The sequence below is a fragment of the Vulpes lagopus genome, chromosome 5 (genome assembly GCF_018345385.1).
Source record: "Vulpes lagopus strain Blue_001 chromosome 5, ASM1834538v1, whole genome shotgun sequence".
NCBI lineage: Eukaryota > Metazoa > Chordata > Mammalia > Carnivora > Canidae > Vulpes > Vulpes lagopus.
The window spans coordinates 34,170,300-34,188,931 of record NC_054828.1 but is presented as its reverse complement, the minus strand read 5'-3'; the positions used below and the strand labels follow the sequence as shown (position 1 = coordinate 34,188,931).

Below are 18,632 nucleotides of genomic sequence, written 5' to 3'. Positions count from 1 at the left end.
CCTTAAAAGAATTCTCAACCATTAGGAGCACCTGGGTGGCTCAATTGGTTGAGCCTACCGAGCCTTGTTTTTGGCCCAGGTCCGTGGTCTTGGGGTCATGGGATCAAGCCCTGCCTGAGCTTCCTGCCCCTTCCCCTTTCTAAAATAAAGAAATAAAATCTTAAAAAAGAAAGAATTCTCAATGATTAGACAGCAATTTTGTTTCAGGTTCTAAAATCTCCCCTAAGTTAATATTCTGTACATTGTCTCCTTGTGGTCCAATTCCTAGTTTCCACTTCTATTAAATTTTCCCTAGATTGACTTTTAAGTGTTTACTTGAACCAAAATCTCAAGGTTGAGGAAAATCTAAAATGGAAGTAAATCCACTTATACAAAAATTTCGTGTAAGAATCACTTTTAGTTTAAAAGTTTATCCACTATATTATGAAGTAAATAAGGTTTCATAACTTGCTTGAAGTTCGCTGAAAAATGCCTCCTCCAGGAACATATTTGTAAACAAACTTTTGGAACACAAACTATCAAACATATGCACGTTTGGTACCAGTACCAGTAGCACATGGCTATTTCAATTTTCAGTTGCCAGCTTCTAACAGTTCTCTATTTAAAATTTCATGAAACATAATAACAGTTACTAAGATTAATAATTGCTTTCATTCTTAAAGATTTTCAAGTTTCACATCTAAGTTTCTGCACAATTTTTGCAAGCTTATTTCCAGTTTAAAAAAATTATCAAAATAGTATGTTCTGAAATTCTAAGTGTTTTAACCCATATTTTAATGTTATTTTTCTAAAATGGTATATATTTCTTCCCCCTTCAGAACTAACATGAGCTGGATGATTGCAATAGTTAAGAATAAAACTCCTAAGGAACAAACACGACTCTCACAAATGGTTGTTTGGTAAATGATTTTGTATATCAAGAAGATGCTTTGGAAGGAAGGAGGGCTTAGAGACCATTGTAGTTTAAAATCAATATGGCTGTCTCACTTGACTCATTTTAAATAACTCTACATAGCTACACATGGTATTATTGGGTAGTGTTGAAGTAACACTACTACATTTAGAAATAATCTTAATTTCATATTCTACTCAATTTTTCTTATATTTCAAAATATCTTATATATACCTATGCATGGGAAAAGAAGTTCAACTTCAGGAAGTGAATAATTTAGTTAACACTATTTTAGTTTTCAAAATGATTTAGGTTGGCCTGTAAAAACCAGGAAAAATAATACTTAAAAGACTTAAAATTCTGAAATTGAAACTTTTTCATTTGTATGACTTCAATTTTTTAACACCCAAGTGGAAAGGGTGTATGTAGAAGTATGAGCCACTCAAATCTACACTACCCAACCCAAAATAATAGAGAAAGTACAACAATGTTATAAAACAAGGTTTATTCTGTAATACTTTATCATAACGAATTGCATCTCTTTGGTAAAAATAAACTTTATAAACATTTTAATAATCAGAGATTAGATACAAAAACTAAACATCTGTTAAGTTGCTTTTAATATGAGCAAAGACTGGCAACTGAGAAGTGGTTCACTTGTGACTGGTCATCTACTGGCAGTTATAACTCAAACTCAGGGCAATTTTTATGCTACATTAGAAAAGAGGATAAGGAAACCAGTTTAATAACTCAAATTTCTTGAATCAGAAAGCATTCTTATACTTTCATTTAAAAATAAATAATAGTTACAGTGAATTGGCAATTATACATTTTATACACTATATGATGGCAACATAATACTTTAAAATTAAGCACTTAGTTTAATAAGAATGTACAACAATTTTAAAAACAAGTTTTGACAATGGCACTGGCAGTTAGACACAAAAAAATGTGCTTTAAGAAAAAATGGCAGGTATAACATTAAAATACTCTACTTTGTCTTTCAATAAATATTTTGAGTACATCATTAACATAGTGAAGTAAACTTTGTTTCAATCAAAGCTTACATATTTCAAACTAACAACAACAACAAAAAACCTGTAAAGTACATGTAAACCAGAAGGCCTCAAAGTTTAATCAAATGCTACGATCTTCACAAATGGTTGTTAAGTTACTGTAGTATTTAAGACAAAAGTCTTTACAGCTTTGTGAAGTATTCACATCTGTTGATTAAATTGCTAGAAAAGGCCTCCTGGTCTACAAAGACACACACATTCCCTCAACACTTTCTCTACCTTGAATTCGTGCTTAACATATATTTAACTGACCACCTAGTATGAACCCTTTACATAATGCCTCAGAAAAGTAGCAAAAGAAAAAATATATATTCTAAGCCTTACTATATACAAGGGAATCTAAGTTAAGAGAAGTCATGCTGGCTATAGGGAGGAAAGGAAAGACTTAAAGGTGGAAAAAAGGAGGCAATCCACCAATAATTAGCCTTTCCATGAATACAAGTAATGTTTTTTTCTCTGAATTTGAAACATAAAATTATTAATGAATTTAGTAATATATTGCACAAACAAATTTCAAAGATCTATATTCAAGAAACACTGATTCTTCTGGGATGTGAAAGATGAAGATTAACTGTGCTGACTCAAAACTTTTACTAGAAATCTATTATAAACTGGAATCAGTTATAACAATTTATATAGATGTAAGGCAAATTATGTTAGCTTAAATCACAGTCTTAAAATATGCTGAACATATAAACTCTCTGGGATTGCCAAACTGTTCCTATTACAGTATAATTTCTTATTACTATATTATTAGAAATACAATTTCCAGTCCATAGGACTTGAAATGACTTTCCTTAATTGGGTAGTTATTAGCCATGTTTTTATCTCAACACACCTGAGGAATGGGATTATAATACCTATGAAAGTAACGATGGGGGAATCATAATTAAAAAAGATACTTCCTCTCAAAAATAACTGCCTTGGTAAATCAGCAAATGAAAAGTGATGCACTGAATTCTGTATAAGAATTAAGTGTAAAATATCCTGTGACTTTTTCTCGTTAATCTTTAGTATGAAAGTGTTCATTGTCCTTGCTAGTGAAGCATACAAATTTTTAAATTTGTGGGAAGAGTACATGAAGAGGGAGAGAATATCAAGTTTAAAGAATTATTGTTATTTACATTAAGCTAAAATAATTTTGAAGATCCCTCTCAAAGGAGAACAACTCTCCCCCTCCGTACCCAAGATCATTTCCCTCTGCTTATGAAGAGCAATTATCTAATGGACAGGAACCAGAAAGAACATGTGTGGTACAGAATTTCAGTAGAACAAAATAAACTGGAACCAGATCACTGAAACATTGTTACTAAAGTCTATCCACAGTGGGCCACAGTAAATAGCTTTAAGATACTGTTATTAAAATGATTTTTATCATCTGTGTACTATTTATACTGTGGTAAAGCATTTTTTTTTATTATAGTCACTGTCTTCAGTAAAATGTATTGACTTGGATTAGCCATTTTCTGTAGATGAGATGTATATGCAGGAAAAACCCCCAAATGCCTCATCCTGCATAGTTAACTATTTTTCATTATCAACAAATTTAAAAATTACTGTATATCAACAGCACCGATTCTATTGATGTGGCCACCCAAGTTCAATTACAATTAACATGGAAATGGGACAGATAATATTGTTTTTATCCCTGGCTTAAAGTTTTGCCAATTGAAAACGATGTTTTCGTTATGCCTCTCAATTGACAGTTTTGCCCAAATAAGATTTACAAGTTAAAACAAAAATATTTGTCTCTTTAAGAGAAAAAAAAAGCCAAGAAAATGCTTTAGTCATAGGAATAGCTGAAAGTAACCAACCAAAATCATAAGCCTATGAGTGTATGTATGTATATATGAAATTATCAGAAAAATGATAACAAGATCATTGTTATAAAACAGAATGTACCATGAGATAAGACTGAACTTTAGGGAAGTTGCTTCCACCAACTGTAAAAAAATATACATAATGAGTAATTTTAGTATTATTAGTATCCTGTGTTCTTAATATAGTCAAACTATAAAAATGATATGGAAAAATGTCTCATTGAAGCAGATTTGTTCCAATACTTAAAATGCCTTAGTCAATGCATGTTTAGAACAGCAATATAAAATCTTTCAGCATGGAATAAACGGCACATATTATGTATTATACTGCCTCCCCTGAAGGGTGTACTGTAGAAGATTTAATTTTATATGAATTTTAAACCCTTGACAGGTACTTTGTCTCTACAGTTTTGTGAAGTCCTTTTAAATTTAATTAGGAATACACACAAATTTAATTCATATAAACCTTAGACAAGTTTTTTCCTAAATGATCTACCTGAATAATTATGAGGACATAATTATTAATTATTCAAAATGTTTATTTTAGATTACACTCCATTCCTACTACAAAATTCCCAGAATGCAGTCCACTTAACAAGCAAACGAAATTCTCTTATTGCAAAAAGTGTGTCAAAATGAGTGTTAACCCCATAACACACTTTATGGCTATATCCTCTCATTAGATTGTTTCTTCTCAACAAAGACAACTAGTGGCTAAAATTCAAACAATGGCTGCAAAGCACTTTGGGAACAAACAAAAAGCCTCCGATAAATTTTATGTAACATCTGGGAAGTAAAAAACATTCAAAGATAATATTGTAATAGGAATTGGGAGTGTTCTTAGATGAAACTATACCACAAAACTGCCTTTTCTAAATCTCAGAACTCTTTGCTGTACTTTCTGCCTATGCAACCAAAAGGAGCTTCCTAGACTACTAGGACCTTTTCCAATTTATATTCAACTTTGTCCATGGTTCAACAAAAAAATAATTAAAAACAAAAATTAAGACAAAATAAAAAACCCAAATCTCATTCTACTGGATTGCATGTGTCCAGAGAGAAGTATATGAGAAAGACATCAGCAAAATTTTTAGCTGGATCATCAACTATAGTTAACACAGATGGGAAAAGAAAATGAAAAGAAAGCTATAGTTGCCAATCCTTACACTTTAACATAAAAAGATTAGAAGATTTTTGCTACAAGTTTTAAGACAGAGGCTGTGAATTTTCTTATATAAAAATTTCCAAATCTGAGAGACATTTATCACAAAAATTATGTTTTTAGGACTTGGCATCATATCTATGGTTGGGCATGATCCTAACAGCAATTACTTAATAAAAATTAAAACAAATGTTCTGTAATAAACAAGTAATTAGCACCCCTCCCCCACCCTAAAACAAAAGAAGTCCATTATGGCTTTGATATCCCTTGTAAAGAATTAAGTAGAATAGTATTGCCACACTTTAAAATAATTTCACACAAATAAGTATTTCTATTTTTTCCGCTGCTTTTGATTTTGAGTCTTTGCAGTACTTATTAGGGAACCCAAACATGTACGGATTCCAGCAAGGTGGAGCAGAGATCCAGCTGCCTCTTTGAGCTCCTCATCAATTTCTTGACATAACTGTTTGCGCATCTTTTTGCCTGGCTGCCCTTTTTCAGAGGTATCTGCACAAGCCTGTGATGCATAGCCACTGTCTCCAAGAGGATCATCTTCATAATCAACATCTGTGTCTTCTTCACTGTGAAATCCTTCACTGCCATCACTTCCCACATGGCTACTCTTTGGGATAAATTCATATGCCTCATCGACAGAGGACAGAGAAGACACGCTAGACCTGGACGCGCAGCGCTGTGCTGCCATGCTACTTGCACTGTAATTATGGTCTTCTTTTGGATCAATGCTCGTGGCCAAAGAATCACTCTCTTGCAATCGCATAGTACTGGGATGATTAAACGCATTGCCATAACTCCTCTTTTTCTGCATTGCTGTTTTAAGAGGAAGAGGCTTCTCACCTGTAGAAAAGAAAACTTCCATCAATAGGTCAAAGGCATGTGATTGCAAGAACAGGCCACTGAAACTACTATATCAATACAGAGTAGTGCTTTCGTTTAGTAATGTTCTATAGGTTTTTGTTCACTTTTTTTTTTTTTTTTACTTAGACCATATCCTGTAGGTATTAATTTGAAACATTTTAAAATCACTTAATCTTATGTCTTGATTTTTCCATGAAAAACATAATTATTTTGAGCTGCTTGTACAGAATGCCTCAATAAGAATGTACCACTGTTTAGCCAGCCATTTCCTTGTTGATATTTAGGTTTTCCCAATTTTTCACTACTAAGAATAATACTATAATGAGGGACGCCTCAGCACGTAAATATGAAAGCAAGAACAATAAAAGTTTGAGGAGATGATATAGGGAGTATGCCTTCATGAACTTAGGCAAGGGAAGATATCTTGTTTGTTTGTTGTCTTCTTGTTTTTAATCCTCTAACATGTCATTAGTGTTATTTTATGCAGTTAACGCTTGTTTATCTCTACCTGCATGTTTCTTACTTGCATTGGTTTTCATTCTTCTTGCATTTCATGCCCACTTCAGGCATCTCTATTTGGGGTCTCTCTCTACATGGAAGAAAGGATCTCTTTCCTTCCCTCTGAAATATGCCCCTTAGACTTTACTAAAAGACCCTTCTGATGATTTCACTTTTTAATAATCTCATCTGTCCTTTCTTTCACTGTTTATCTGAAAATATTTCTATTTATTTCTTCATTATTCTTTTTTAGTTTTTTAAGATTTTATTTATTTATTCATGAGAAACAGAGAGAGAGAGAGAGAGCATGCAAGCGCACCACCCAGGCGTCCCATTATTTCTTCATTATTCTTAAACAGTATCTTTTCAGGGCCTAGAGTCCCTTGGGTGCAGCTATTTCCTTTCAGGAATGAAGATATCATTCCATTATCTTCTGGCTTTCGGGGACTCGTGGTTCAGTGGTTGAGTGTCTGCCTTCGGCTCGGGGTGTGATCCTGGAGTTCTGGGATCAAGTCCCACATTGGGCTCCCTGCACAGAACCTGCTTCTTCCTCTGCCTAGGTCTCTGCCTCTCTCTATTGTGAATAAATACAATCTTAAAAAAAAAAAATACTGCAATGAAAATCCTTCTAGATGCCTTTTCTTACACATATGTAAATATTTTTCTAGAATACCAAGAAACAGAATTATTAAGTAAAAGAATATACACATTTCAAATTATCACTTTTTTTTTTTAAACCTAAGTAGAGTTGACATACAATCTTATGTTAGTTTTAGGAGTACAACATAGTGATCTGACAATTCTATACATTACAAAATGCTCACCCTAAGTTGTAGTCACCATATAAAGTTATTACAATATTATTGACTATATTCCTTATTTGTACTTTTCATCCCCCTGTGATTTATTTATTTTATAATTGGAAATTTGTAATCTCCTAATTGCCTTCACTTATTTCACCCATCTACCCATTCTCCTCCCCCCAGGCAACCATCAGATTTTTTCTCTATAGTTTGTTTCTGTTTTTTGTGGGGTTTTGTCTTTTTGAAGATTTTATTTATTTATTTGAGAGAGAGAATGAGTGAGGAGAGGGACAGAGTATGAGTGAGAGGGACAAGCAAACCCTACACTGAGCATGGAGCCCCATGCGGGGCCTAATCTCATGACCCTGAGATCATTACCTGACCCCAAACCAGGAGTCAGATGCTTAATGGACTGAGCCATCCAGGCGCCTGAGTTTGTTTTTTGTTTGTTCATTTGATTTTCAGATTCTACATAAAAGTGAAACCATATGGAATTTGTCTTTCTCTGGCTTATTTCACTTAGCATAAAACTCTCTAGGTCCATTTATATTGTCAAGAATGGCAAGATTTCATTCTTTTTTATGGTGGAGTAATATTCCAGTGTGTGTGTGTGTGTGTGTGTGTGTGTGTGTTTGTGTGTGTGTGTGTTTGTGTGTGTGTGTGTGTGTGTATCTCCTCTTTATCCAGTCATCTACTGATGGATACAGGCTGTTTGCTTCCATATGTTAGCTATGTAATAAACACAGGAGTACACATATCTTTTCAAATTAAGTGGGGTTTTTTTTCCCTTTGGGTAAATACCCAGAAGGGGTATTTAGAAGACAGTATGGTTCTTCTATTTTTAGTTTTTGAGGAACCCCAATACTGTTTTTCATAGTGGCTGGACCAATTTGTATTTCTACCAACAAGAAGTTCCTTTTTCTCTACATTCTCATCAACACTTGTTATTTCTTGTCTTTTTGATACTAGGCATTCTGACTAGTATGGGATCTTACTGTGGTTTTGATTTGTATTTGTAGTTGGTATTTTCAAATTGTCCTCCAATTGAGCAAAATGGTTGTACTAATTTACATCCTACAGTGTACGACAATATCCAGTTCCCACAATTAACACCTAATTATTATCATTCATTTTAATTCTTCATAATCTCATGGACAAAAAAAGCAGTATCTCAATATTATTTCATTTTGTATTTCCCTGTCTTCTAGAGAAGGTGCACATCTTTTCAAATGTGTATCGAATACTTTATTTCCTTCTCTGAGACCCATCTAATATATATTCTCTTGGCTTCTCTGTTGAACATTTTCCTTCTTACTTGTAGAATCCTTTTATATACATATACTCAGTATTAACCATTTGTTATACACATAGTAAAAAAAATATTCTTTTAGGGTTTGTCTTGTGTGACTTTCCTTACAGATATCTTTTGTTGTCAGAACTCCAACATTCTGATGTTTAATTTAATTAAATTTACCCATATTTTCTTTTATGGATTTTGCATTTTGTATCTGAAGGGTTTTCTAATTCCAAGGTTTTAATATACTTTCCTATATTTTCTTATTTATGGTTTTTTTACTTTTAAATCTTTAACCTTAATTTATTTGTTTCTTGGTCTATGTAAAAATATTTATCACAGTATTAACTTCAATTTCATAATTGCTCAGATATATTAATGGAAATAGAATAAAATAGAAACTAAGTAATTCCAATGAAAACACAAATTTAGTTGGAAAAAAACAATTTTGCTTACAACATTTAAATATTCTGCATTCTAAATTACATTTAAAAAAGCACTCGCAAAAATCTGTTATAGGAAGAAAGGCATGATTGCTTACATTCTAAAATTCCTTGTTCTATAGAAGTATTTAAGAGCATCATTGCAGTGGCAGCATCAATATCAGATTCTGAAAAAGGAAAAGAATAACAGTATTAATTAATTATAAAAGAGGCTATTATAAGTATTTGCAAAGGTAACTAACATTAAGATTTGGTGTATATTCTTTTACTTAAAAACACAAAGGCACCCACACATATTATTCTGCAATCTATTTTTGTTCACTTAAAATTATGAACAGTTTTGTGAACAGTATTGAGTAAAGGGGAATTGAGTAGTACTGGAGATAATAAAACTTCTTATTATTTTCTTTTCTTTTAAGGTTTTTATTTATTATTATTATTATTTTTTCAATTTATGATAGTCACAGAGAGAGAGAGGCAGAGACACAGGAGGAGGGAGAAGCAGGCTCCATGCACCGGGAGCTTGACGTGGGATTCGATCCCGGGTCTCCAGGATCGCGCCCTGGGCCAAAGGCAGGCGCCAAACCGCTGCGCCACCCAGGGATTCCCTTCTTATTATTTTCTTAATAACATTTTCTTTTCTCTAGCTTACTCTACTGTAAGAAGACAGTATGTTATTCACAAAACATACAAAATATGTGTTCATCAACTTTATGTCATCAGTAAGGCTATAAGTAGATAAGTTTTTGGGGAATCAAGTTATACGTGGATTTTCAACTGCATTGGGGAAGGGAGCAGGAATCAGCACCTCTAATCCCTATATTATTCAAGGGCCAACTGTAACTAAAAATGTATATTAAGGCATTCTTCTTTTTTTTTTTTAAGATTTATTTTGGTGGAGGAAGAGGGGGAGAGTGTGAGCTGGGGGAGGGCCAGAGGGAAAGAATATCCAAGCATACTCCCACTGGTGCAGAGCCCAGTGCAGGGCTCAATCCTACCATCCATGAGATCAGGACCTGAGCCAAAACCAAGAGTCAGATGCCCAACTGACAGTCATCCAGGCGCCCCTACCTTTTTAGCATTTAAAAAATATCTTTACTTGGGCATATCTAGAGTTATGAAGTACTGCATTAATTACATACTAGCTACAGGAGTTACTAAAAACACTAAATGAATAACTACTGCTGGAACAAAAGTATTAGTAATGTTTTTAATCATAATTTTATATAAGGCTACAAGTACTATAAACTTCATAAGAGGTCAAATATAATTATGGATATTCCATAAGGAAAATGAGTTTCAAAAGGCCGGTAAAATCAGTAGGTTTTTTAAAATTTTTATTTATTTATGATAGTCACAGAGAGAGAGAGAGAGAGAGGCAGAGACACAGGCAGAGGGAGAAGCAGGCTCCATGCACCGGGAGCCCGACGTGGGACTAGATCCCGGGTCTCCAGGATCGCGCCCTGGGCCAAAGGCAGGCGCCAAACCACTGTGCCACCCAGGGTTCCCGAATCAGCAGGTTTTAATCCAGATAAAGTCATTATGTTCTCATAACTACTTTTCTGCCAAAAGTTCTCCATCTTGGCGATTCATTATCCTGAATAACTGTAATTAAATAAAAATGAAATGGTATAATCTAACATGAAGGAAAAGCTAGAAAATATTTAGATTTTATTTTTTATTATTTTATTATTTTTAAAGAGTTTATTTATCTATTCATGAGAGAGAGAGAGAGAGAGGCAGAGACATAGGCAGAGGGAGAGGTAGGCTCCCTACCAGGAGCCCAATGCAGGATCCAATCCCAGGGCCCTGGGATCACGACTTGAGACAATGGCAAATGTTCAACCACTGAACCACCCAGGCATCCCAATATTAAAAAATTTAAATTATAAAGGATGTTTAAAATAAGATTTGGGGGATCCCTGGGTGGCGCAGCGGTTTGGCGCCTGCCTTTGGCCCAGGGCGCGATCCTGGAGACCCGGGATCGAATCCCACGTCGGGCTCCCGCTGCATGGAGCCTGCTTCTCCCTCTGCCTGTGTCTCTGCCTCTCTCTCTATCTCTCTGTGACTATCATAAATAAATAAAAATTTAAAAAAAAAAAAAAATTAAAATAAGATTTGGATACGAAACTTCCCATTTCTATCTCAATGCTAAAAATCTTTATTACCCCAAAGTTTTCCATTTTATTTGTAATACCTATTTGTAAAGTTATTTTAGATAACAAAGCCATAAAGATATGGACTTATTTTTGTTATTGGCTTTACCAAACAGACTTAAGTAAATCAGGAGATGGTTGTTACAAAGGAGCACATAAAACTATAGCTCTTTCCCTTTCAATAAACTGTGACCTTGTGAAATAAGAGTCTCTACAAATGCTTCCCCAATTAAGGTCAGAACCTGTCTTATCCACTATGTTCTACAATGCCTAGAACAGTAGTAGGTCATTGATAAATGTGCAAATAATGAAGTATAGAACTTCTTTGCCTTTCTTTCCTTGGATTAAGCTGATCATCACCAAATTACTAACTAATGCTGCATATCAATGGGCTTGCATGTTCTGAGTATTATTAACTCATCTAATCCTCACAACTTTATAATGTGGATACTAATAGTGTTTCCATCTTAAAAATGAAAAACAGACAGGTCTCTAGAAATAATGAAGATTGAACCTTTCAATAGTCTACTTCCAGAACCCAGGCCTTCAATCTGTACTCTATCAATTATCACTCATTAATACCTACTAAGTATCCACGAATAGAGTAGGAAATTCTGCAGAAATTTACAGAATATACAAGAAATTCTCTATTCTATTATTCACTCAACAAACTGAGTGTCCTCTTATGAGCCAGACATCTTTCCAGGCTATGGAAATATAGCAAAAAAACAAAACAGGAAAATCCCTACCCTCTCATAACACAAAGGAAGAATTAAAACATAGTATGTCAGAGCGTGACAAACACAAGGGTATATATATTATATATAATATATATATATATATTATAGATAAATGGAAGGGGGATAGAGAGTGTTGGGAAGGGTGGTTATACTTTAAACACAGAGGTTAGAGAAGCCTTCAAGAAGAGGCAATGAATGGTTGAGCAAAGATTCAGGGAGATGAGAAAAAGAAGCCACGTAGGTATCTGAAGGAAAAGAATTTCAAGGCAGAAAGAACAGTAAGTTAAAAGAATATGAATCAGTGATTCCCATGATAGCCAAGGAAGATCTCTCCAATTCTGGTCTTTTAGAATGAGGCCAGACTACAATTTGATAGAGTTCATATTCTAACATGTCTTTGATGAAAAAAAGGTAGACTCCAGCCCATATTGTATCTCTGTGTGAACTGGGGAAAAAGCAAGTCTGTCTCCAGGTGAATACTTCGCTGTATGAAGGCACACAGCTTGAAGAGTGTGGGCTGAATTTCAGACCTCACTCATTGCCTCAGCCAAGTGTCCTTGTGCGGGGCACATCTTGCATGGCATTATGCAAAAGCCCTAATAGAGTTTTCTGCTCCATGAAACAATTTTTCTTTTAATATAAAAAAGGTATATCTTGTTGTTTCCAATCTCATTTTAAAAAAGGGGGGGGGGCAGTTGTGAGGCAGAATCTAACACTGGAAAGTACTATAAATGAGGAAACAATTTCAGAAAATTTATAGTCTTATAAATGAAGTGCCTATAAAGTCTTATCAAAAAAATTAATATACCTCTAGCTTAACTTCCTATAGTAAACTTCTATGAGAATTCAAGGAGTCATATTTCTGAAATACCTAAAACTAAAGAACATTGGTGAAGCTTACCCTGACAACCTAAGAAAGCTGCATGAACACCACTTCTTTTCCTAGTTTCTACATACTTAAAATGATAACAAAATTAGGTACTATTTTTGTAATAGTAGAAGGACAGGAAAAGTGTTCCTTAAACACATTTGTTTCTTATATAGATTTATTATAGCCAAGTTAATTTGAACTCTCCCACATGAAAGTAACTTTATGAAACCAGAAACTTCCCTGAAAAAGGATTTTATCTATATGTGATTTGTTTGGTTGAACATTTATAAGTATGCTTCTCTTAATGTCTTGCCAGTTAACTCTAGAAAAATGACTAACAGCAAGATAAATGACCCCAACCTCTGAGCAATCAAGAATACCTGATTACCAATGATTTGTCCAAGGTACTATCTTGAATTTCTTAGAACAAATACAACAAAAACTCTCTGTGTAGACTTTACAAACAATTTTTATTTAGAATACCCAATCTGTTTTGGTATTAAATTTAAACTGAAGATTTAATTGTTTACTGTCACAGTTGAAAATACTGGAGTTCAAAACATGCTATTGATTTAATAATTAAGTCAAATAAATTCCTGTCATAAGTGTTAATTTGTATGTCCTGGTTTATATTTTCTTAGCCTTGATGCTGGGAAATTACTAACAATAACTGAGAAAAAAATTCAAAGACACTTGGTTCAACCATGTGAAAGTGAGGGCTATAACATAAAATTACACATTTCTGTTATCTGATTCTCAATCCATTAAGCTTAAGAAATGATATGAGAGCCATATAGGCAGAATTTAAATGGTTATAAACTCAGTAATAACTGTAAGGACTTACTATTATCTATCAAAGCTAACATATACATTTACAGAGCATCCAAACAGAAAAGCGAGTACCTCTTGTGATTCTTTAATAGAGGAGAACAATTTTGATAAATTGCCAATACTTTATCAATTGGATAAAGTGCTTGGACCACTGATTTAGCTTCATTTCTATTAAGATACAAATTATGCTAATTTGGAACCTTAAATCTGAACTTAAATTTGCACTTAGCCCCTAACATCATCCTTAACTGTCTAAAGTTTGTATTTGGTTGTAGTATATTAGCACTTAATATAAATACTACAATTTATTAATTAGAATGTCAGTTCCATTTTTGTCATCTTTGTTCACTGATGTATCCTTGGTGCCTAACACAAAAGTGTGTTCAATAGATATTTCTTAAGTAGATCAATTTATTCTAAATCCACACCAAACCAAAATATAGACAGAAAAGGTTTTGTTTTGGTATCTCAGGGGGAGTGAGTGAGATTCCTGTGCCTCTTGCCCCCTGTTAAATAATACTGTAACATATATATTGGAAAATAGAATTAGTCATTGTAAGGTAAGGTAAGAGAGACAACTATACTTTAAACAAACTGCTGCACCTACTCTGGGTGATAGTGACTATTTCTAGAGTTTCTATGCCTAAATAAGTTTTCCCATTGCTCGTGTGTGTGTGGTTTAAGATTTTATTTATTTGACAGAAGTGGCGGGGAGAGAGAAAACGAATAAGCAGGGGAACAGCTGAGGGAGAGGGAGAAGCAGACTCCCTGTTGAACAGGAAGCCTGATGTGGGGCTGGATCCCAGGACCCTACATAACCTGATATCATAACCTGAGATGAAGGTAGATGTTTAACCAACTGAGCCACCCAGGTGCCCCTGCTCTTAGGTGTTTAAAGGTAGCTCTAATATAATGATTAGTAAAGATGATTCTATGAAGTGACAGATGAATCTAATGCTGGATTCTAATACTGGAACTTAATGACACATAAGTGACCTTCAGAAAACACAAAACTGACAGACAATATGGCCTTATTCTTTAAAGCCCTTCAGCACCTCCCCCAATGCCTCATACCTGGTAGAGTGCAGGTTTTAAATCAAGAGTTTCTGAGTTTCTTGTATGTCATTTACTAGTGGTGTGGCCTTAAGAAAGTTACTTAATCTCTCCACACTTAAGTTTCCTTATTTGTAAAAGGAGGTAATAATACCTCAAAGAGTAGTAAGAATGAAATGAGATGATGCACTCAGAGCACCATAGTAAGGAACTCAATGCAAAAAAAAAAAAAAAAAAAAAAAAGAACTCAATGCTAACTAATGTTGTAATTATAGAAAGGAGTTAAAAATCATTATGCTAAGTAAGTTCTCTTTGAATGGGCTAATGCATGCTTAAACTCTTCATTTGCCATGCCCCTGCTAAATGATCATATCTATAGCTACTGGACCAAGGCTACTGAATCCTCTTCTATATACTCCTAGGCTTCAGCCATACTTAGTGGCATGCAGTTCCCAGCAGATACCCTTCAACAAGGTCAAGTATTTCCCCAATTTTTGAGGTTCAGCTCAAGCACCACACTTTTTTTTTTTTCCTAAGAGGCCTTTCCTGATCTACCTCTAAGCTTACTTTGCCACTTACTTCCTTTCACCCCATCATATTCTGTATAAATTTGTCAACCTTCTTCAATTAAACTGTACAGTTTTTGAGAGCAGGGCTTGGGTCTCTTTCATCTCTGCATATGCCAAAGCACCCATATATTGCTTGGCACTATGTGGGAATTCAACAATTACTTGTAGAATAAACAGCTGAATGTTTAGTCCATTCAGTGTTGCGTTTTTTCAAACTTTTCCTGAGAAATAATATCAAGAGAGAAGCAAATTTCCTTATAAGTCTATCAATACTCCCTAAAGCAACCTGATGTAAATATAAATTTTCTTAAGTTTTTGTGGGGTCTTATGCTTTCCTCTTATAACTCATGAGAACTGTATATCTATACCAAGACAGGCCTGCATTTCTTTTAACGTGGAACACCAAGTACCCTCGCCACCTAGTTAATCACTACTAGGCCTAAGACCCACGAGTACAGAGATGGAGTGAAGCTGTTAGCAACACTGGAGGGACAATGCACCGTATGTGTAAGTCATTAGATGAAGGAAAAGTGCCTATGCTCTAGTTATGAAAACTGTGGCTAAACTAGCAAGAGGAAATGGTGGAAGTGTTGGTTTCCCAAAGGAAGAAGAATTAGGATAGAATGGACTAAAAAAATCTGTATACGAACTGAGTTTGAAAGACTAAAGGTCAGACTTACTGAGATAATAAAAATATGCAGTTTCCATAATGCCAAAATGTAAAAAGAAACCACATCTACCCATGCAGGAACGAGAAAAATGGATACTTGTCTTATGTTAAGTCAGAACATTAGCTCAACATACTCTCAATCCACTTAACTTCTTTGCAGAATTCTCTTCAGCTTTTTCCTACCCTTTCCCTCCCTCATTTTTACAGATCATCATCACACTGTTTCCTAAGCTTTGCATAGTGTAATTCTAAAGAGTCAGAATGTATCTGATATACAGAAAGATTTTTGGTCTGAGGATTTCTGTTTCTAAAGGTCACAGAAATGTGTCTAGGCTGAAAAGCAACAATTTTAGAAGACCTTATGTTAACACACCACCCATTTGTAATATTAACTATGAGTAGGGGGCAAACACTACTAATGAAGAATTTTGAAATACTTTAGAAAAGTCATCCATAAAATTCTAAAAGTTAACTTGTTGTTTTCTTAAAGTTCTTTACACTTAATCTATAAAAGAAATGTTCTAAACTGTATTCTAATCTGGGGTTGACAAACTTCTGTAAAGGATAAGTATGTGTTTTAGGTTTTGCCAGCAGAGAGGCAAAAACAAGGACACAATATAGAGATCTCTGTTTTAACTACTTACCTCTGCTCTTGTAATGCATTTTCACATGCCTTGAAATATTATTTTCAAACTATTTACAAATATACACTCATAGGGCATACAAAAACAGGTGGTGAGCCAAATATGGCCTAACACTATAGTTTACAAACTGCTATTCTAGTATCAGACCTGAAAAGAGAACTCTATACTGATAGTATTACTAAGAAATATTTTCCTACCTTCAAGGAAAAATACACATAAAAGGAGAAGAAAAAAGGGATATTAAAAAAAAAAGAAAAAAAGGGGATATATAACAATATACATGGTATGAACCTAGCATTTGAAGAAAAAGTGTGTGTGCATATGCATGTAAGCAGACACATCTACTCATGTATAAGGTGTAAGAAGAACCAAAGTAATTAAAACAAAATGTTGGTGATAAAATAAAGGGTTTAGTTTCTTTCTCTTTTGGTTTTATTTAAATTCAAGTTAGTGAACATATAGTATATTATTAATTTCAAGGTAGAATTTAGTGATTCATCACTTACATAAAACACCAAGTGCTCATCACATCAAGTGCCCCCCTAATCACCCCATTACTCCATCCCCCAACCTAACCTCCCCTCCAGCCAACCCTCAGTTTGTTCTCTATAGTTAAGAGTCTCTTAGGGTTTGTCTCTGTTTTTATTCCATTTTATTTTTCCTTCCTTTCCCCTGTGTTCATCAGTTTTGTTTCTTAAAATTTAGTTTTTTTTATAAATGTTTTTATTTTCCAAATCTTTTACAATGAACATGTAATCCTTTTATAATTAGAAAAAAATTAAATAAAAAAATCCTGATTTTTGACCTGAGTTGTTATGATTCAAAATAATGTTTTTACACATACCTTTGAGGGTTCGCACCTGGTTCTGCTTGAGTACAGAGCTTAAGAAATGAGGTGATAAAGAGCCACTGAAAAATAAAGGCAAATATGCTTATAAAGATCTTTTTTCACTTTTTATAGAACTTAGTCACAAATACAACTAATTTATACAATAAAAAACACAAGCTATTTTTACCTTGTTTTCTTTGCTAATACTATTCAGTTTAGGAAGAGTCTGCCAAAGCAGAAAGAGTATTAGATCCAAGATTAAATCACAACTATTTGGACGTTCTTAGGCAAAATAATTAATTTCTTAGTTTCTTCATCTGTAAAATAGGAATAATTAAACCTCCCACATAGGGTTGCTGTGATGAATAATAATAATGCATTTAAAATGCCTGTAACAATAGACAATACATAATAGTTACTATTTGGTTTTGTATTGGATGCCAAGTTTGATAAGATATTCATATAGGTGTTACCAAAGAAATGAAAGCATTTATCTAAACAAATGTGTGAAGAGAAATGTATGGTAATGATACAAAACAGATAGGCTCCTGATTTTATTAATAAATATCAATAAATATCAATATTAATGAAATCTGCTATAGTCGTAAAGAGACCAGCAGTTTAGGCTTTTTTTTTAAGATTTTATTTTTAAGCAATCTCTACACCCAGCATGGGGCTTGAACTCACAACCCTAAGATCAAGAGTCACATGCTCTTCTCACTAAGCCAGCCAGGTGCCCCAGTTTTGGCTTTTTTTTTTTTTTTAATTCCAAAAAAATAAAAACGTTTTTGGGACACACTACTTTTGTTATTTGGAATTTGCGATAGTGTAAAAAATCTGTTTTGCTAACTAAATTATAAGTCTATTTCCTATTCATGGTTTTACATATATTATATTTCATTCTATTTATCGACATAATTATGACATAATAGGGCTACACAAAGGCCTATTAGATGGAACCATCATTTTGCCATACAATGAAAAAAAGAGAAAATGTTTCTAAAAATATTAAGGTAATGTTTTAAAGTAAAAAATTAAAATCTTTATGCTGTCATTTATCTACCTGCTTTTAAACCACAAAATCATTTTTATTTAACATCTAAACATATGATAAAGCTAAAAGATATAAACATGAAGGGCACAGTGAAGTGCATATTTGATGATATACAAGAGTCAATTTTCTCATTTAAACTTTTTGAAAAAAGCATAGCCAAATAAAACACATAAGCAGAACTTACCATTAGCTTCTAAATTATTTTTTAAGTAGGCTACCTTATAAGCACCAATATTAATAAAGAAGATACCAAGTTTCAAACAATGAAGATATAAATTCTAATAACTTCTCTAGTTTCTTTTCATGAAGATCAACCACTCAATTGTTCTTGTGACAATAGTCTTTCCAATC

The 18,632-nt window shown here is 33.7% G+C and overlaps 1 protein-coding gene across 4 annotated transcripts in view; it reads right to left on the bottom strand.

The window, feature by feature from the left end:
- Nucleotides 1–1,380: 1,380 nt before the first annotated feature.
- FOXN2 (forkhead box N2) overlaps nt 1,381–18,632 on the bottom strand; it is a 76,467-nt gene continuing 59,215 nt past the window's right edge. For all 4 annotated transcript variants that reach the window (XM_041755135.1, XM_041755136.1, XM_041755134.1 and 1 more), the window contains exons 4-6: nt 17,243–17,307; nt 8,963–9,031; nt 1,381–5,805 (exon numbers count right to left, since the gene is read on the bottom strand). In XM_041755135.1, the coding sequence (XP_041611069.1) occupies nt 5,282–5,805; nt 8,963–9,031; nt 17,243–17,307 (658 nt within the window). In that variant the 3' untranslated portion in view covers nt 1,381–5,281. The remainder of the gene's footprint in view (nt 5,806–8,962; nt 9,032–17,242; nt 17,308–18,632) is intronic.